Source organism: Sander lucioperca, chromosome 11 (genome assembly GCF_008315115.2).
Source record: "Sander lucioperca isolate FBNREF2018 chromosome 11, SLUC_FBN_1.2, whole genome shotgun sequence".
NCBI lineage: Eukaryota > Metazoa > Chordata > Actinopteri > Perciformes > Percidae > Sander > Sander lucioperca.
In genome coordinates this window covers 30,847,949-30,870,261 of record NC_050183.1, presented here as the reverse complement: position 1 = coordinate 30,870,261, position 22,313 = coordinate 30,847,949, and the positions used below count along the sequence as shown (strand labels likewise).

Genomic DNA, 22,313 nt, shown 5'->3' with positions numbered 1-22,313 from the left:
AGTTACTGTAGCATTATAAGGTAAAAGCTGAGCTGACTAAACTCGCAGGCATCCTGAATATTTGTCTCAGAAAGTTTTGCCTCCTTCGGCGTGCTAATCAAGTCCTCATGCCTCTTTATTTATTTGGACAGTCTCACTCTCCTCACATTGTTGAGCCTTTGTATTTGTTGGCAGACTCAAATTCCAGCATTACATGACACAGGTACCCTGTTCATTTGTCTTGGAAACAAAAACTGTAATGTTAAATATGTCAAATGTATTTCTTCTGTTACAAAACATTTGCATGTTGACTTTTTGCATATATTCCTGTGCCTTTTCTAAGTTTCTTAGTGTGTTAATTCAATTCAATTCCAATCATAGTTTCAAATAATAATAAAGACACTTTTGAAATACAGTAGAGCATCATCAACTGCGAACTGTTAATCAGTGGAATGACATGAATCCATTCGGAGGAATGTGTGTGGTACGGTTGTATTGTGTGTGTGTGTGTGTGTGTGTGTGTGTGTGTGTGTGTGTGTGTGTGTGTGTGTGTGTGTGTGTGTGTGTGTGTGTGTGTGTGTGCTTGTGTGTACAAAATATTCCTCAAAAAACTTTGATCTATAGCACCATTAGTGGTCAAAAAGTCCACAGGGGACCTTTGATGGCAGGCATACAGAAAACCAGAGTATTGCATAGACTACACCAATAACTTTCACCTATAGTCATTCAGAAGTGATATTAGTTAAAGACTACATTGATACTGAAGAGGGAATGGCCAGTGTAATGGAATATTGTCTTGACCATCTCTGTCACTGTCATGTCGTGACACGGACTGCTTTACTTTAGCAAGATGTTAATGGTATCTAACTTAAAGGTATAACATGTTGTATTTTACTAAAAAAACAATGTGTAGATTAAAACAAAAATAATCCCTCTCAATCATCACTTGACCCTCTAGAAGTGTGTTGTGGTGTCTGTATCTGCAGAGACCCTGCCCTCTGCCTGCATTTTCTATTTACTTCGTATTTTTGTGAGTCCGGACGTTTATGGTTGTCAGCAAAGAGCCTTTGGGCCAAATAGGTGTGTGTAACCACCAGCTAATTCAGCGTGCAGGTTGTGCAGCCGTTTCTCATTCCCAGGTCAGCCGCTTTTGTTTCATACTGACTCACAAGTTTAACCGTGTCTCACACACACACACACACACACACACACACACAGGATGAAGCTTTGCATTTACACAAAATCTGGCAATGCGGCACCCTTCTGCCAAAGTGCAGATTTCTTTTTTTGTGCTTTAGAACGAAACCACTGTGAAACAATCAGAAAATTGTTTTATTCCTCTTTATTCCTGTTTCTTCTTTGCTGTGTATTTACTAACAGTAAACAATACTTACTACACATTATATCTTTAATGTTAAACCATTGTCGTTTTATTTCTGTCATGGTACAGCTCTGCAGTGACACCTAAAGATCAAGTCTAACGAATGCACACTGACTCCTGAACAGGTGTCATTTATCAGGCTGAAATTTAGGAGAAAAAAATAGCGCAGTTTACAGGGTTTGCTAAATCCATCTTGGAAGACTCGTATTAGCAAACCTTGTGGAAAAAAGAGTTTTTTTGTTTTTGTTTCTTGTCATATGTCTGACTTACCATCTAATGCTGCATTTCCACTGCATAATACGGCACGGTTATACTGAACTAGACTTGCTCTTTTTTTTGGTTTTAGATAAGCAAAAGTTGTAGATAGTATCTGGTAACTTATTCAAGGTTCCAAGCGAGCTAAGCCGATACTAGAAGGTGGAGTTGAAATTCTGCACACCACTGATTGGTCAGAGAGAACCGTCACTGGCACGACATGGGACATCCTGCACAAAATAGCCAAGCTACTTTCACCAGCAACTGCAAATCTCTCAGATAAAAAAAAAAAAACGTTAATAGAGATGTTCCGATACCATTTTTTCCTTCCTGAAACCGATTCCAATACCTGAACTTGCGTATCGGCCGATACAGAGTACCGATCTGATACCGGTGTGTTAGAAATACATAAACATATATATGTTTTAATAGCTGTATCCTACTATCCCTGTATGGATGTGATATGATTGCTGTCATTGTTGTATGGTCTGGTTCAGGTTAAACTCTTTGTGAAACATGAATAAACACAAACAATGAATGTCATGGAACTTTATTTTATTATCCAGTTTGACAGTCAATCATAATGTAAAAAGAACATAAATAAACTACTTTAAAGTAGGGCTAAATTACATGGTATCGGATCGGTGCATAAACTTGAGTACTTGACCATACCGATACCAGCATTTTAGGCAGTATCAGAGGCTTTTCCAATACTGGTGTATCGGTAACCGAACATCTCTATCCGTAAAACTACGCAGTACAGTTCATACATTATGCCGTACAATTGACCGAGTTCAGACATCGTTGCCGAGGGTTGGTGAGGGTCGGTGAGGGGGTACTATCCCGGGTGGAAAACCAAATAAAGGAAAGCACTTGGCACCAAAAGTGAGTTGAGTCGAGCTGAGCCGAACCATGCGGTGGAAATGAGGCATAAAGGACGAATGAACCTTGAACAGATACTTTGTTGAAAAGTGTTTTAGTGAAGTATTAGTCTCCTCAGGGTCTTGGTTAAACATTTAACAGTATATTGTGTTTTATTGGAGGTCAAGCAGTAATGTGATTAGAAGTGATTGCTGGAATATGATGATGAAAAATGGCAAGAAAAAAAAATTTTTTTAGAGTGATTCGTCTTGATGAAGTGACATGCCACTGGTGACATTGAAGGCACACGACTTTATGTGGTGGTGAGTGGTTTCTATAATGCATATTCTGTTAGGTTCTGAATTGAGCATTATTCCACTGTATTGTCTTGAGACAGTTTGGTCAGTCGTTTATTGTCTAAATCAAGGAGAGTTAAGAGACAAACTGTCAAACTCAATTTAAATAAAGTCCACACTGGAAAATCAGAATTACATTAAGGGCCAGACATGTATAGTTTACTGTCATGCTTTTATTTAATAAAAAATTAACATATATTTTACTGTATTGCCTGTCTCGTATAGACTTCCCACAGTTTGGTCGAAATGAAGCCCTAAAAAAGTCAGCACAAAAGTTCATTAGCCATCATAGAGTTTATCAAATCAAGCAAAACAATGATTACATTTTTAAAAGTATCCTACCACACAGCCGACTTACAGCAACCTGTTTCACAGCCTGAATATGCAAAGTTTCAAACTCGGCAAATCTGCCAAATTTTGCTTCGAATGTCGCACAATTACAGTTGGGAAAACAGTTTCCCGCGGGCCTTGAGTTTGACACATGTGACATAGTGTGTTGAAAGCGCCTGTACTGTATATATATCCCCTGGAGGTGTTTGTATTTATGACTTGATTCCAAAAGTTGTTTTTTTAATCTGATCTGCTGCCATCATATAGGTAATTAAGCTTTTGATGATTTTTAGAGTGGTTGTGATGATGAAAAACAAGGCAATATTGAGCACAGTGATTGTAGTGGTGGTCCACTGATGTTGAATGAATGTAATGGAAACCTGGCTGGCAGGTGATAGGTTACACCTGTTTGAACACATTGGCCTATAGCCTGGATAGCCATGACAGTTCCCGCTCCAACTGTTAAACATTTGGAACACACTAGCAGTCATTTTGGGACAGCAATTCCTGAGTACAAACCCAAGAATTCAAATTTGCTGATCACATCACAAGTTACGGTAATTTTACTGTACAGAAGTAACTGAGCTGAATGACATATTTTATTTATTTAATGTTATTAATACTGTATTTTCTTTGGACTAGGGATTTAAAGATATATTGTTTGCATATGAACAGATATAGCACTCTGAATGCTACAATCAGCAATACTCCTTTTCACTGGTAGCAGGATCTCTGATGCCCGTGAAGAATAAATGTATCGTTTAAAAGATAACTTTACATCTTTGCTCAGTATCACAGTAATCTGTAGGTGAATGCTGTCTGAAGTAGCGGAGTGGCAATTGGGAGAGTCGGGACTTTTCCCAGTGGGCTGGTAGTGTTTCGAGGCCGGTCTGATAATAGTTATACATTGCAAGTTCTTAGCAACACCATCCAGCGGCCGCTGCCTGCTGGTCAAACTGTGCAGCCTCTGCTCAACCCGTACGGCGGGCTGCAGCAGCCTCTTATTTCAATACAAACACAGGCTAATCAGAAAGCACTAACGAAGTGCAGGTCACAACCATGTCTAGGATTTTCAGAAATATAAGGGGATCAGTGAGCGGCCCCTCCCCAAATGGCATAGCCCTGGTCAGTCTATGACGTAAAGCCATCGAACACCTCTTTTTTTCCTCGTCACGTTTGAAAGTCTATTGGTAACGTTAACAGACAGTGTGTGAGTCTAAAAATTATGGAAAGCCAAAAAAGAAAAGGGAAAGGTGGTGCTGAGAAGATCAGACTCAAAAGGAAAAAAATTATGGAGGAGTAAAGATACTACAGGTGAAATAAGCTGCTGCCTAGCAGGTAAAACACGTTATTAAAACACAATGTACTAGATAGCTAGAAATGATGCTACATGTCTACCACTTCGAAAGTTTGTTAAGATCCTGTGAAACTGCCGTTTCGGTACTCTATTCAAAATTCCAAAATAAAAAGACGTATTAATAGGAAGTGGAAGGCAGGTTGTTTGTTTTGGTCGAATCCGTAGCTGTGTGTAGCCGGTGGTCTACCGGTGGTCTGCGAAATTTCCGGGTAGATTTTTTTGGTCCCACTCCGCCCCTGGCTGTCTGTATATTGTGAACAGGAACTATAGCCAGAGCAGCAGGCCATGAGGTGTAGATAGTTTTAGGTTTGATATTCCAACATTTAGCGAGTTTCATGCTTTAACATTTTAGTTGTGCATTGCAGTTGATGATGTAGCACAGGTGTTATCTTTACATCAGGATCTGATTTTGAAGGCTGGCACTGCATGCCTTGACAGTAGATGTAAAACTGAGTTGGGCTCTCTTTTTTTCATAAAAACTTCAAACCAACCTAATTTTTATCTGGACCTCCTTTCATAGTATAGAAAAAGACTACAAATTAAAGGTGCAGTAAGCGAAGCTGCGGAAAGATTGTTATTTGAACTCAACTGCCAAACAAATTCGACCCCCCCCTTCAGAAGCTCCGCCCCCCAGATTAACGGACAGATAACTACTGGCCTCCCCCCTCCACCCCTACCATCAACTGTCACCGCCTGTTGCTGATTGGCTGGAGTGTGTTTTGTGGCTTGTGCACTCCTTTCTATTTGTTTTCCATTTACACAGCCAGGGCTGTGTATTAACACTGTATTTTTCTATACCTTTAAAACATTTAAGTAAAAAACTATTTAACACAGAATATGATGCAACAATCTCAGCTGTACGTCCCCCTCCTACTTTCCTATCCGAGTATAGATATGGATACAGATATTTCTGTGAAATAAACACATACCGATAGTAGCTTTGCATTACACCCATTACTTGACATAGAAAAAAACCTGCAAAACCCTCACCCCAATACAAAACAACAAGAAAGCATATTAGCTCTCTCTTACAAGTCAAATGTGGAAGGGGGTTAGTTGGCATGGCCCAGCATCCTCTCACAGGTCTGGGTAGAATCTGAGGTGAGGTAACACCCTCTCTGCCCAACTTCCTATGACTTGGGAGGATATGGGGAAGGACAAAGGTGCCATGACAATGATAATAATTCAAAAAACCTACAAATTTAGTCACCGCAAAAAGGGAAAATACATAACCAGGCTCCTTTTCTGATCCTTCTGCCTGCCCTAATAACTTTCACACAGTCCCTAAATCACTTGCAGTCCTATAATGTGGAAGCCATGATATAAATCCCCTTGTCAGCCATCTATCTTGAATTGGGTGCATCCACTTATTTTTCAACTTGTTCTACATATGGAGCAGAACAGCAGTAATGTAACATAAAACTTCACAGTGAACACATATTTATTCCTTCTGACAAAAACAGGGAAAAGGGGAATAATTTACACACAAGAGTGTCTGAATTCTTTCCAAGCAGCATCTTTTCAGGGCAGAGCAGCAGTAATTCATTGGCTCTGTACAGTGCATGTACATACAAGAAAGTGAGAGCTCCAGATAAGTTGGAGAAGTTATTTTAGTCAAACTTTCCAGCTAAAGAAAAAACACAATAAATCATATCAAATCACATTTAGTTGGAGGACAGCTGAGCTTGACTGATAGTGTCCAACTTGGTTTGACCACGGAGATGCGAGTGACGGCGAACTTGACCACAGTCTGTTTCTGTGAGAGAAACATTGCAAGCTGCTACAGTTAGCATGATCTGCTGCATCGCAGATTGCAAAGCACACCTGACTACAGGAGCCGTTTAGCTACACAGTACACATACAGTAGCTGGTGCGGTTCGAGGTCGGATCACGTTCTCACCACAAACGAACCGCTCCAGAGTTCGATTGAAAGCGTACCGAGACCACCTCTTCAAGGAGGTCTCGGTACGCTTGTTTGGTCAGCTTTTGGTGCGCATCCAAGTGCGATTACTACATTCACACCAGCCCAAACGAACCACACCAAAGGGGAAAACAAACTCTAGTGCAATTCAACCAAACTAAACGAGGCAGGTGTGAAAGCCCAGTTAGACAACATCGGGTCATTCATAGGTCACAGATCTATATCCATAATGTTGCACTTTCTGGGATTGCTCAGGTGCTGCCGTAAATTTCCAAGGATGTCACTCTTTTTGGCCAGATGTCTGTTAAATTGTGCTTTAAATTGACACCCGCCAACCCGCCAAATCCGTGTAAGAATTAATTTTGGCGGGTAGCCAATTTGGCCTGTGAAGAATAAAGCGAATAACTCTGGTTGTAATTTTAAACTCGGTGGATTTATTAGGACTATATACATGTGTGTGTATATATATATATATATATAGCTATACAGTTAACTAGACTAGATCTGTCCAATCTGAGTTTTCTGTTGCACAACTAAAACAACCTTTGAACGTACACGTTCCACCAAAACAAGTTCCTTCTCAAGGCTATTTTGTAGAGGCACCATGGCTCCGTCCGTCGCTTAGCACCGCCCAAGACGATTGTGTTTGGTTTAAAGAAATGCAAATTAACCAGAGCATGTTTATCTCCCATCCCGGAATGCTATGTGGACTAGCCAGACCCTCCTGTACAGCGCTGTGGAGGAAGGTCTGGCAATGCGAGACTACAGGTCAGGACAAGAATATTCTGCCAGTCTCTAATAACCAAATCTATTCATGTATGACTATGTTTGTTTCTCTACAGTCTCAGAGAGTCTAGGCAGCTGCATTATAAGGGATTGTTTTTTTCTAGGACTGTCTCCTTTTGAAGGTCTCTGGAAACAGGCTAAAGGGACCTGCCACACTTCAGCATACTTCCCAGAACTAGGCTTTAGGTGAGAATATTTTGTTTTGGCGCCATCAATATCTTGGCATAACACAAACTTGACAGCTTGGGGATATATATGCATCTGGAAGAAGGCACGGACCCTCAGAGTTGAGGACGCCACTGCACGCTAACACATCCTGGTTAAACTGTACTGTCTACCTTAATCTCTTCTCAATCATGATGATTAAATGTTTTTGTGTAAGTCATCAAAGTCTCTTGAACCTTCATGTATACAAAAGTGAAGCTGCTCCTAAGTTTTTACTTAATAGTAACAACACCTCTGTTCTATTTGATTTTAGCATCTCACAGTAGCTACACACTCTGTCTTCCCCCACAGCTCTTTAGCTGTCTACTTTTCAACTAGCTTCTTACAAAATAAATGGCTTTTGCTGTTCAGTGTTATTCACAGTTTATGGCAGTAATAGACATGTTAATTGTCCTAGACTGCCATTAGCATCCAAGGTAAAATTAGCTGCTCCATCATGCTTGGAAAGCATTAAGGCTTAATAGCACTCATTTATAAAGGAAGTTACCATTCCCTCACAGAACTAAGACAATTAGACTAAGAGCACTGAATGTTTTTTCAAATGTTTTCCTTGACGGTTTAAGAAGGCAACAAAACATAAGGTACATTTTTAAGAAACATAAACACCTAATTAGTGCAGTAAAACATTCAAAATTATGCCTATAACTTGTCTTGTTGTGGTTATGTGTGTCTTGTTTCGTACTGCATGTACAAAATGTAGGAGTACACTGACGTGACATTAACTGGATTTTATTCACTCAAACCTGGAGCAACATGCAAAACGTGTCTCAGCTCATCGTTTGCTCTAAATACACACTGAGCATGCGCAGCTTACAGATCATGACGTGCATCAATTGGCCAACAGAAAATCTCATATAAGTAATGCTTTTAATTTAAACCATGTATTATAGTCGATGTGAATATTACATCCCCCTTCTTATAGAAGTGTAACGTTCTAATCCAGATACCTGCATACAGTCAGTATGGGTGAATATCTGAAACAGGATATATGCACTAGTTCACTATGACATAACTGTAATGTGGTACTTACAAAGTAACTGCTCTAACATTCAATGAGCTTTCCTACACTGAAGTGAATGAACATATCTGTTAAGATATCAGAAATCACAAAATTGCAAACAGAATTAGGTATCACATATGACACAGTTGCAATCAGAACCAAACATCACATTCATTTTTTTTTTTTTTGGAAGGGCAGCGATCCGCCTACACCCTTTACATGGTCTTACAAGTCCAAAACAGCTCTAGGCTTGATTTCCCGTCCAGATCTTGTCTTGGTTCATTTTCACTTACTGCATGGACTCCCTTTTCCTTGCTTGGAACGACATACTTTTGCAAAATGGTTTCCCTTTTGCTGGGCAGCTGTTCGCGTCATGAGCCTTATTTCCACAGTAGGTTTTAGCGCGAACATGGTAGTCAGCTGGCTTGTGCGTGTCATCGAATTGTCCTTTTGTTTTCTCTTGGCGTGTTTTCTAAGAACTTTTCTTGTGATATTGCTTGCCAATTGCATGAACCGCCTGTTCATGTGAACTGTTGCTGCCATCTATTGTCTTAAGTTGCACTTGTGCTATTTCATGAGACCTTGCAATGTATACTGCTTTATCCAGCATCAAATCAGATCCGACATTAAGCAGCTTTTCACAAACTTTAGGTGAATGAATGCCAAACACTACCCAATCCCTTATCATCTCTTCACTGTTAGCATATCCACAGTCCTTCACAAGCAGTCTCAATTCTGTGACAAACTGTTCAAAAGGCTCGCTTGCTCCCTGTATCTTCTCATGGAATTTGTAGCGTGCGAAAATGACGTTGGACTTTGGCATTACGTATGCTTCAAAATGCTCATAGTATGATTTTAAAACTTTTGCTTCTACCTCTGTTAATGTCCATGTATTATATCTACCTTTTTCTCCAACCCACAGAAGAAGATAGCTGCACTTCTCATCTTCTGGTTTCTTCTTAAACAAACTGGTAAACATCAATTCCACATAAAGTTTGAACTTGCGCCATGCTACGGGCAGGTTGATAGCATCCCAATCCATATGGGGTGAAGGAACTCCAGAGATGTCCATTCTGTTCGACTCGTCTTCACTCTTTCACTCTGACACCATGTGTTGTTTCGTACTGCATGTACAAAATGTAGGAGCACACTGACATGACATTAACTGGATTTTATTCGCTCAAACCTGGACAACATGCGAAACGTATCTCAGCTCATCGTTTGCTCTAAATACACACTGAGCATGCGCAGCTTACAGATCATGACGTGCGTCAATTGGCCAACAGAAAATCTCATATAAGTAATGCTTTTAACTTAAATCATGTATTATAGTCAATGTGAATATTACAAATGTGCATGTTACTTGTGTTTCATCAAATTGCACACTGAGCCTGAGAAACACTTTCCAGAGAATCCCATTCACTATTGTGAAGGGTGTTTGGATATGTCAGTGCAGACCTGTTTGTGGTCTAGGTGTGAATATTTCAATTTAGAGATACAGTTGCTGCTGACGCTGGAATGATATCCAGATAATACCTACTCTTAGCCAGTTGAGGTGGTTTGGGCATCTGGTAAGGATGCCCCCTGGGCACCTCCCTAGGGAGGTGTTCCAGGCACATCCAGCTGGGAGGAGGCCTTGGGGAAGACCTAGGATTAGGTGGAGGGATTATATCTCCACCCTGGCCTGGGAACGCCTCGGTATCCCCCAGTCAGAGCTGGTTAATGTGGCTCGGGAAAGGGAAGTTTGGGGTCCCCTGCTGGAGCTGCTGCCCCCGCGACCCGACCCCGGATAAGCAGATGTAGCTGGATGGATGGCAAGACTCTTGGTCTACAGCAGGGTGATTGATTGCTTGATTGATTGATTGATTTTATTTGACCACTTAAATATAACAATATGAAACAGTACTCTGTGGCATACATTAAAACACATAAATAGTCAGGGATGACACAATAAAGCCCAAAGACTTATTTCCATTGTGGTCCCTATAAGGGCAGGGGGAGAGGACAAGTGGCAGCAGATCACACATCAATCGTTCATCATACATTAAACAAATTCATCCATATTATACAGAAAAATGGACAATAAAAATAGACTATGATATGATAATGACTATGATTGGCACCTAAGCCATACTTTCAAACCCTGTTTAAAACTGTCTATGCTTCTTACTGTATTGAGTGTACCAGGTAACTGGTTCCAAAGGGTAGTTCCAGCATAAAGAAAAGACCAGATTATTGTTAAATCTGGGGGGTACACAATCTGTTGAGCTATCCCTAGTGGAGTACCTGTGAACTTCATTTACTCTATTAAAATAATTTCTAAAATATTTGGGAACATCTCCATAAACAATTTTATGTACCATGCCCAGCTACATCTGAGACACTCGATCCTCAACTTTCAACCATCCCACCCTTTCAAAGTGGGAAGATTCCAGATCCAGGTCTAAAATCAGCCTTATTAATTTATTTTGAGACGTCTGAAGCCTATGTTTCAGGTTCCCTGTGACACCATTGTACCATGAGCCACACGCATAATCAAAATAAGGCTGAATTAAAGCTCCTGCCAGAATAAGCTTTGTTTTGTCATCCAAAAACTTTAATATTCTGGCCAAAAAGCGGACTTTCTGATTTACTTTGGTGATTACCTTTTGGGCCTGACCTACTCCCGATAAGTTGCAATCTAACATACATCCAAGGTAACTGATTGAATCCTTGGTAGTAATTACAGTATCTCCAGCTAGGACCTTAAAACCTGAGGCTTTCTTTAACTTTATCTTTGTTCCAAACAATATAGATTCAGTTTTCCCTAAATGAAGTGATAATCTGTTATCAGCCATCCACATGCTAACATTTATAAGTTCTGCGTGTGTGCTTTCAATCATATTTTTATCCTTGTGAGAAACAACAAGCGCAGAATCGTCTGCATATAAAAAAAGACTGCATGAACAAGCAGACTTTAGTTCATTTATACAGTATATAGCAGAAAGAAAAGTGGACCCAAAACGCTCCCTTGAGGTACCCCACAGTCCATGCCTTTTGGTTGAGACATTCTCCCCCCAATGTCCACTACTTGCGTTCTATTCTCCAGATAGGAGCTCACCCATTTCTGTGCTAATTCACTAAAACTCATGGCTTTCAATTTATATATTAAAACACAATGGTTGACTTGACCATGCCACAGAAGTTTCAATTATCTACCTCCTTTTTTATATAGTCAGTTAGAAACAGTAAACCGGAATCCGTAGAGTGTGATTTACGAAAGCCAGACTGGAACTCATGAAGTAGGTTTTGTGATTTTAAGTAATTATCAATCTGTTCAAAAATGATCCTTTCAATTATCTTTGACAGACAACCAAGAATTGAGACAGGTCTATAATTACCAGGGTCTAGTTTACTCCCTTTCTTATATAATGGAATCACTCTGGCAATCTTGAGGTCATTGGGAAAGCATCATTACATTACTTTACATTACATGTCATTTAACTGACGCTTTTATCCAAAGCGAATTACAGTTGCTATTGCAGCGGTTGCACGCCTCTGGAGCAACTATGGGTTAAGTGTCTTGCTCAGGGACACATTGGTTGATGTATCGCAGTGGGAATCGAATCCAGATCTCACACACCAAAGGCATGTGTTATATCCACTGCGCCATCACCACCACTATCCTTGTTTTATAGACCTGTTTATAATATGAGTAATGCTCGGAGTAATGATCTCAGCGGCATCCCTCACAAATCTAGATGGAATAGAATCTAATCCTGTGGCTTTAGAGCCATCAAGCCTTTTCAGCTTCTCAAGAACAAGTGCCTCCCTCACCTTTTCAAAAAAGAAGCTCTCCGCCTGGACACCTAACTGAGAGTAAAAGTCCTGCACATGACTTTCACCATATTGACCAGTCTGGCCAGGTAACTTTTCCACAAGCTTCCTGGCAACAGATGAGAAATACTTATTAAAGCTATCTGCCACTATCTCCTTCTCTGATCTAGAGTGATATTAGTGTTTTTTGTTTTTAGCCTTTACTGTAGCAAAGTTGCTTAAGGGATTTCCTTAACTTTCCTGAGTCATATCTGTATTCAGCATTTTTGTCATTGAAATATGCCTTTTTAGTATTGACCACTAATCTGTTAACTTCATTTCTTGCCTTTTTATAATCAGCCCAACTCTGCTCATCCTTGTTTTCTCTGAATTTACCATACTTCCTATTTCTTATCTTAATTGCTTCAAGGACGTCATCATTTACCCAGGGTTCTGTTTCTGCTTTATTCTAATTTCTTTATATGGGGCTATTTTATCTACAGCTTCTAAAAACATACTTTTAAATAAGCACCATGCTCTGTCCACATCACTACATTGCAAAACTGTAGACCAGTTTATTTTATTTAAACAGCCATTAAGCACTTCTTTGCTATACTTTTTTAGTAAGCAGGTTTTTATAGAAGTATAACAGTTGAGCACTGCTTGCTTCGTCACTTTTTGACACACTGGGAGTGAGAATGTGTCGGTCTGTTTGTTGGTTTGTTTGTCTGTTTACAGAAAAACCACTGGCCCGATTTTCATGAGACTTGGTGGAAAGGTGTAGCATGGGCCAAGGGATTTTTGGAGCATGTCATCCCCCCCCTGTCTCCCACTTTCCTGCCTTTAGCTATCCTAACCATAAAAAATAGTCTTAAGTAAAAAAAATACTTCCCAAAATAGAAAATTCACACTGCATTAACATTGTGAAATAGGGCCTGCCTTGGCAGAGGTAGTTTACTTTTTAAGTTTACTGATAAGATCATCTAGAATATGTGTTACAATTAGAACAGGACTTTATTTTTATTTTAGGAGCCAAAATTGAAATATAGGGTGTATATACAGTGGCACTCATAACTTTATGAACCCATGCTAAAGTTGACTAAAAAGAGGAATAAAAAAATAATCTTTTGGAAATTGATCTAAATGCTTAAAATGCCAAAAATGCCAAAAAAATGAGGAAAAAGCCAACCTTTAAGGACACCAATTTTCTTTGTCAATTAATAATATATCGTAAAAAAATAAATGTTTTCCTTAAAATACAGGGAGCATAAGTGAGTACACCCCTATGTTAAAGCAGCCATATTATGCTCATTTTCAGGTTCATAATTGTATTTTAAGGTTGTACCAGAATAGGTTTACATGGTTTAATTTTCAAAAAGCACCATATTTTTGTTGTACTGCACCGCTCTCTCTCACTGCTGCAGCTCCTCTTTTCAGCTGGTCTCTGTTTTAGCTACAGAGTGAGACCTCTTTTCTTCTTCTTCTTCTGTACTATCTTTGATTGCACTCGCACATGCTCAGTAGCTCAGATGTAGATCATGTCAGCTAGCTAGCTCCATAGACAGTAAAAGAAAGGCTGTTTCTACAACTTCGGTCAGTTACAAGCTAGGAGACTTCTAAATGAAGCACATGTAAGTAGTTCTTTTGTAGATTATGGTGAACTTGTGTGTGTTGTAACAGTGCTTTGATATTGAGAACGAGGTAGCATGCTAGCTACTAGCTAATGGTTGCGGTTAGCCTGCTCGTTTCGGCTTGTGACGTCACAAGCCGTGCCGATTTTGAACAGCTCACCCAGAGACTGAAGGCAGGACACATTCAGAAACCATATCTCACTCTAAACAGCATGGATGGATTTTTTTCAAAGTTTGTATGTGTGTGGAAGCACCAGAGACACAACATAACACCCCAAATCCCAGAAAAAGTGATTTTTTCATAATATGGGCACTTTAAATTCCCATAGAGGCAGGTAGATTTTTATTATTAAAGGCCAGTTATTTCATGGATCCAGGATACTATGCATCCTGATAAAGTTCCCTTGGCCTTTGGAATTAAAATAGCCCCACATCATCACATACCCTTCACCATACCTAGAGATTGTCATGGTTTTATTTCAGTTAGCCTAATAGCTGGTTTGATTTGCATTGAGAGATGAGTTTATGGAAAGTACCCCATGCCAATCCCAAGAATGGTGAAGGGTATGTGATAATGTGGGGCTATTTTAATTCCAAAGGCCAAGGGAACTTTATCAGGATGCATAGTATCCTGGATCCATGAAATAACTGGCCTCTAAAAGATGATTTTTTTATTCCTCTTTTTAGTCAGCTTTAGCATGGGTTCATAAACTTATGAGTGCCACTGTAGGGTGTCCTCACCCTCACGCTCATAAAAAATAACTACCATAACATTAGATTACTATCAATAAAGGCAAAGACATTGTTTGAAAACTCAAATTTGTAGATCTTCTGTAAATCATCTATCGTGTAAAAACCTTGTTTTGCATTTTTGAACTGACATTACCTGTTAGTGGCTGAGCTCACTAACTACAGTAACCAACTTCAAGAGTAACAGTGCACATAGCCTGCTGGTTTTAAAATACCTTTGAAGAAAACAGCCATGTCAGTGAACCACACAGACATAAATACAAGTCAACACAGACACACACACACACACACACACACACGATTGTTTTGGTGAATGATTTGGTTTTGGGTCCAGATCTGGATCATGTTCCAGATTTTAACAAGCCTTGACAGCCCGCCTCACAAAACACGATGTTGCAACTCATTAACCCTAACAAGACATTATTAAGGATATCTGTCTTACTCTCTCTCTCTCTTTCTCTAAAAAGGCTTCTCAGTTAATTTTTCATTAGGCAATGCACTTTTTGGGCAAACTGCTTCATACTACTGTGAACCCATGCCTTGGGAATCTGAAAGTTTGATTGATTTGCTTTCCAGATATAATGTAGCATCAAAATAAAAGGTGGACATATTCATAAAATTACCTAAAACATAAAAGTTAGCAATTTCTGCTCCTAAAATTATATGCAGCAAAAGGAAGGGCAAGCCGGAATGTTGTCACTTTGAAGCTAAACCTTAATTTGGTTCTCACAAAGAGGCACCAGAACACACACAGTCCCACCCATGCTGCTGCCAGGGCTGGATGGAAGCTGTGAGTGACACCTGGGGCAGCAGACATAGTTTAAACCCAATTTGCTGTGTTGCAGAGAAGGATGCAGCCTGTTTTAAGAGAGGATGTCAGGCTGCAGAGGGCCACGCCAATCCATAGCAGATGTCTTTATGTACACTCTGAGGTGCTTCAAAAAAGGACCTCTTTTATAACAGGATATTCAGACAGATGGTGGATGACAGTCTGTTGGTTAGGGGACATGGGTAGACAAGATTACATTTCTGAGGCTCTTTTGTCATTGAATTGCCGTGTTGAAACAACAGAGCAAATATTTGAAAAAGATTCTAAAGAGAAAACAAAAGGTGAGCGATATCCCCTTTTGTTTTCTATTTAGAATCTTTTTCAAATTTTTGATCTGTTGTTTCAACACGGCAATTCAATTATTTATCTTTTTAAGGGATAATATCTGAGTTGTACAAGTAGTGGCAAACTATCCTCCACTTCACGTCAGGTGGTTCTTAGCTTCTGTATCCTCCATTATTTGGAGAGAATTCTTGATTTTAAAAAATACCAGTTGTTATGGTATCATTGGTATGGTACATTTTCAATATCATTAAACCAACTTGCAGAGACTTGAAAAGAGATCAAGCAGCAACTTCTGGGCCTAAAATAGATAAAGCAGGGCATGCTTAAGGGGCGTGGCAACATGCCAACCTGTCAATCATGACGGAGGCTTAGCAATGCTTATCCATGGCCCTGCTTACATTAAAATATCCGTGAACATGTTTTTGGGTGTTGTTTTCATCATAAACTTGACCCTCTCACTGTGTGTTTTTACTTTATCATTTTACTTACTTAGCTAATATTAGCTGGTAACTTAAGAAAAAGTCAGACAGTTTTCAACCATCTCTGTGTACTGCCATACATGCAGATGAATGGCGCCAGTACCTGGAGGTTTATCGTTACTGTTGACCGACTGGCAAAACTGATGAGTGATGGATGACTGGCGTCAGAAGGGTTAAATATATGTGACTATGGCGTTTAGCTTAGCACAGCCCCATTGAAACCATACACAACACTGGCTTGTATGCATCATCCTCCCCAGCTGTCCCCGTTTGTCCAAATATGGTCACTGCTGGATCCAAAGTCCCAAGATGGCGACAGCCAAAATGCAAACTCCTTGCCTTCAAAACAGCAGTCCATAAACCAATGCGTGACGTCACCGATGCTACGTCCATTATTTTAACAGTCTATGCTTTGAGATAGGCAGTCCATTACAGCTGATGGATTCTGTTTTATATCAATGCCTGTTGTTCTATTTTTGTCAAAGGTATTTTATCATTGTATGGTAATACAGTTGAAACTGCACACTCATTTAAAAGTCTACTGCTGACTTATGTGTTTATGTGCTGGCCAAAAATCTAAGTTATGAGAGTTGGCTGCCACATAGCATTACAATCATGAGCTACAGTATAAAATCAAACCCAGAAGATACAGACTAAGCAAACATGGACATTGTGCTGAATAGGACAGTTGTCCACTGTCATTTTTGTAAACAAATATGATAATAGGATAACCTAAACACCCTCTGCCTACAGGACTAGCCTCACTGGTATCAGAGAAGAGTAGATACTGAATCTTCCCAGCGCTCTGACTTTGACTCTAAATTGTGCGCTGAAGGTCAGTGTTCCTTCACACCCTACAGCTCCCGACCTGTGTCTTAGCAGATGAAGAATCACTCCATTTACACTCTAAGTCTGTTCAGCCACTTTAGTAGAAATCAATGTACTTCAGCCCAGAGGGGATCAACGCTCTGCAGTCTCTGCCTTTCTGACCTACAAATGAGTACTCTGCTACCCCCAGCAGCATGTCACTGTTTATGTATGTGCTCTGTGTGCATGCCAGTGGGTACAACAGTGTGACAAGAAGACAAAGAGACATAGATGATGATGATAATAATAATAATAATAATAATAATAAACTAATCATGTGGCCTTCATTTTTTGCACCGGCAGGAGGGGTGGTGGATCATATTCTGCTTGAACTTAGAGCTGGGCAATATTGAGATATATTGGAGAAAATCAAATATCAAGACATGTTTGACCAAATACATTGATGTCGATATTGCGGCGATATTGTATGGTTGACTATTGGTGCTTTCACACAATATTAACACAATGAGAGTTTTGATAAATAATCACCCATTATGTGGATATAATGACTAAGTGGGTAAAGGCAAATTATAAAACAGCTACTAAGTCTGGTTTCAGTTCAGACTATGACATCACTTTTCTGTAATGCCATTAAAACCAGGAAAGACAACACGTGTCATATCACGATATTACGATATCCAAAATTTAAGACAATATCCAGCCTCATATATCGATGTCGATATATTGATATATTACTACTTGAACTAAGTTATTCATTCTCTCTCTCTCTCTCTCTCTCTCTCTCTCTCTCTCTCTCTCTCAAGGAACCTGTTATACAGCCTTCCAGGGAAGACTCCTCAGTTTTCCATCCTCAGGTTCTCAAAGGAAGCTGTACTGCATTGCAACGTCTCCAGCAAAGCAGTCAAACACAACTCTGCAGAGAAGGAAGTGCTTTGCCACAGCACCCTGAACCAGTCTCTGTCTCTCATCCTTAGGGCCATCCACTCGGCGGAGAGGCTGGTGTGTTTTGGCTTGGGCTTGTTTGAAAATTAGCCAAATGACACAATACGATCTGGGCTGACACAGACCCATCAGTGAGCTTGGATGCACTCAAGAGCCAAAATTGCCACTGATCTAGTCAATAAAGTTTAAATACATTGCTAATATTAAAACACAATTGAGCCTCTTCCAAAACTTAATCTTACTCATTGTACATCGTTAAGAATCAGAGAGAACCCAAACACTAAATGAGTTTTGAGAGGGCTCAACAGAAAACAGATTCAAACTCTCACCCCATAGTGTCATCCATTTACTCCCATCATTCCACACTTTCTCAATAACCGATATTGAACAAATGAATACAATATGCAGTCCAGAATAAAGGGAGAATTGTTTTTCGAATGATTTTTATATCAAGGGTTGTAAAAAAAAAAAAAGGTTTTCTGATTGATGAATGTATTGAAACTAACTTGTTGCACACTAGCTCTTAGATATGCAAATAATATTGACACAATGGGGTCCTTTACATTGCACTATACCCTCTATCAATGAAAGCAGACCAGCAATAAAAGGCATAAGATTATGATTAATTTTAGTTTTTTAATTATTTATCCTTCACCAGACACTAGCTCTGTTGTCTAGAAAACTTTATCCAAACAAATCCCAGCACAGGAGGTTTTTAAGAAAACGTAAGCACCAATTCAGAATTTGTGATACTAAGGAAAATGTTAAAAAAAAAAAAAAAATTCTGTCTCTACAGGTGAAGCCATGTTAGAGAAATAAAAGTGTTTACTTGTGTTCAGACACTGGGAGACAGGGGTAAGCTGAAAAGAAAACCTTGACCATGTTTCGGAGGTTGGTCAATGTCACTTTGTGACGGTATCTGTTGTTTATAGTTTTGTGTGTCCCTAAAGGGAATTTTTTGTATTTCATAGCCTGGGTCTTACTCTCGTAATTTAAGCCATTCTGGCTAATGGGTCACGCTAACTTTGCACTGTCCACGGACATTGTGGAGACTCGGGAAATGCAACCTCGGCAAAACAAGGTATATCTGTTTAAAAGCAGCTTCCTAAGACTTTCCAAATAAAAATTTCCAATTGTTCCAGCTAGCTGGCTAACCAAATAGCTAGCTTGGGTAGCCAGCAAGTTGCCCCAGTAGTAAATCCCTTTGCAGTTATTTACAATAGCTAATCCGTGGGGGCAAGTTCTCTGTTATGTGAAATGAAATTGGAAAGCTTAAGGAGGCTCACGCTGCTCAATATACGTTGTTGTGCCCGAGTTGTATTTCCTGAATCCCTACAACTGATAAATGATATAATTGTTTAACCTAACAACTGTAAAATTTCAATAAAGGCCTTGTTTAGCAATAAGCCATTCTGCTATCAGCCTACCAACAACCCCCTTAGCTGTTCCAAAATCACTGTAAGTCATGGCATCTTATGGCCTTTCGCGTTTGTTAAACAATAACTCACATTTAAAACAACAGAACACAGCTGCAACAAACAGCATCTTAAAAGTAAAATAGTTGAAATAACTGTTTCAATATAGATTACTGTAATAAGGATGTCCTAGCAGCACAGGCATAACACACTCACTCATCACAGTTAGGGTTGGGTACCGAAACCCGGTGCTAATATGGCACTGGACCGGTATCTACCAGACTGAATAGCAACACGGATTTCGATGCCTCATTTCGGTGCCACTTGCCACCTGCGCTGCTCTCGGATGCTCCAAAACGTTACGGACATTACAGGCAACAGAAACATCGCTGTACGTGACGCTAGTTAACACTACACTTGGCAGCAGGTTATGTTAGCCTACCTTTAGCTAGTAGCTGGATTAAACACGGTTAAAATGCTGACAGCTTGCGTTAAACGGTATAAAGTGTGACAGTATTTTACTGTAGAGGATTCCAACAGTGGGACGTAACATTCTGCAGCTGCCGGGAAAAACAACACAGACGTTATGTTCACTTGAAACTGGTAGCCTAAGCCTCGTAAAATACCCTTTCCCCATCTGGTTGTTGTTTTTGTCGTTTAACAGCAATTTAAAGAGCAATAAACAAGCCGTTCTTAAATGTCGCCGACTGTCATTTTGTGCTGTTCTTAATTTTTTTTTTTTTTGTAAAAGTACCAGTTCAGGCACCGGCACTGTTTTAAAAGTATAGCTTTAGCACCGGTATCAGAAAAACCCAAATGATACCCAACCCTAATCACAGCAGAGACATGGGTTCAATATCTGGGGCCTCATTCATCAACAGTGCGTAGAAAATGTTCTAAATTCTGTCTACTACTTTTAGCATGTATAGAGACAACATATTTTCACATGTAAATCGGTAAACTATGTGAGTTGTGATGGTTGGAAAAGTGGAAAGATGACCCAAAACGGCTTATAATAGTTTTAATTTGTTTCTGTCGACTTTGAATGATGTGTATTTTACGATGCTAAAATTACTGTTTATTTATATGGAGTCTGGTGGCTTTAGTGAACGTAATTTCGTGGATGTTTTATGGTAAAAAGGATCTTACCTCCTTAGGAATCCTTTCAATAATGTTAATAATAATAATGTATTAATCTGAGCCTGTCAATGGCAAAACCAGCACTTTTGTGAACGTAAATACAAGCTGCACAATTGCCCTATTAACTTACATTGTAGCTTGCTGCAGTGATCTTGCTTAATACTGGACCAATTTCAAAGATTGTTGTTTCCATCAGTCACTTAGACACAAAACCATAGGAAAATAGGGTTGAAAAATACTAGGTTGAAAAAAGGGATAGATACCCTTTAAAGCAACACTAGGTAACTTTTCCTGCTTTGGTCCCCCTACAGGTTGGAAGCGGAATTGTCCATTACATTACATTGTCCAGTTCATCTGAACTACAGGTCCGCTACCCGATCTGGCAAACTTGCATAATGTAATGTAATGGACAATTCCGCTTCCAACCAACAAGTGTTGCTTTAATGCATACTGCACACTCTTAAATTCTTTTTATTTGTACCACTACCACTAAATTCTGTTTGTAAGTATAGCCAGACCTGTGCTTATATTTACACACATTCCTAAGTGATTCCACACTTTGCGTGGCAATGTTCTTTTGCGTTACATACAGTATGCACACATCTGTGCGTACGCACGGTTGATAAATGAGGCCGCCTGGTTACCAATACTTCTGGCCAGGCCTGGAGCCCCACACAACACAAACAGTAATCTGGCAATGTTAGCAGATGGCGAGCTGGTGGGGGAGTATGTCCTTGGCGCTCACACTAGCTTCTCCTGCTGGTAAAACGGGTACAACGCCTCACTGTTAGGTGAGAAGAAGCAGTTGGTAGCTCCATGTGCTTTGTAGGAGGCACATGGTGGGTAGTTTATACCTGCGGAGGGCAACGCAGTGACAGAGATCAGCAACTACATATGGGGGACAATGGGGGGAAATGTACAATTAAAAGACAGCCATTCTTAAGGACATGGTATAAAAGTCTGTTAAAAAAATGGTGGTTATTAAAGTCCTCATTTGAGCAGGGGCATAGCACAAAATTCTGGGCCCTGTAGAACAGGCTTGTGCAAAATTCAGAATTTCAGAATTCGCCTCCATTCAATTCATGAATTGGAATTTGAATTGAATTGACTCTGCCCCACAGGAAGTTGAATTTAAATTGGAATAACAGGAAGTGGAATTAAATTCATGGCAATTCAAATAGATTCCACACAGTCACACAACAGAATGTGTTGAATCTCACATACATTCAGTGTTAGGAAGGTTACTTTGGAAATGTAATTGACCCTTCGCTAAGCCACGCCCGAAAACCGCCACAGGCCAATCGTGGCTTAGCAACCATAACTAGGCGCGGGAGATCTGTCAAGCTTTAGAGCGAGGGAAACACTGTACGCTGAAGCGTTGTGCAAATCCGATACCCGGTATCCTAAAAGTTTGGAAGGGGTGGTGGAATTTTTTCTCTTCCCGAAACCTAAAACCCAAGGGGAGAAAGGCCGGGCGTGGATCAAGCAGTGTGGCAGGCCCCATTTACAACTAGCTAAATGTCGACAGTATTAACAAAAACACATACGTTTGCTCCAAGGCAAGAACACGCTAATGTTAGCTAGCTAGCTAGCTAAATCAGCACAGCATTGCTTGGAAATAATGACGCTTCTTTGTTCATAATGTATATATTTGAACGTAAAATAAAGGACAATTCCAGCGCAAAATGAACCTAGGGGTTAAATAACAGATGTGTACCCACTCTGTCGCTCTCTGGGACATGTTTTCATGCTAATCTAATGTGTTTGG

General features: G+C 39.9%; 1 protein-coding gene across 1 annotated transcript in view; it reads left to right on the top strand.

The window, feature by feature from the left end:
- The window catches only part of LOC116058719 (inactive N-acetylated-alpha-linked acidic dipeptidase-like protein 2), a 457,605-nt gene extending 439,480 nt beyond the window's left edge, over nt 1-18,125 (top strand). Inside the window, 1 exon segment of the mRNA XM_036007698.1 lies at nt 17,852-18,125. Within this exon segment, the coding sequence (XP_035863591.1) occupies nt 17,852-18,125 (274 nt within the window).
- The last annotated feature ends 4,188 nt before the right edge of the window (nt 18,126-22,313 follow it).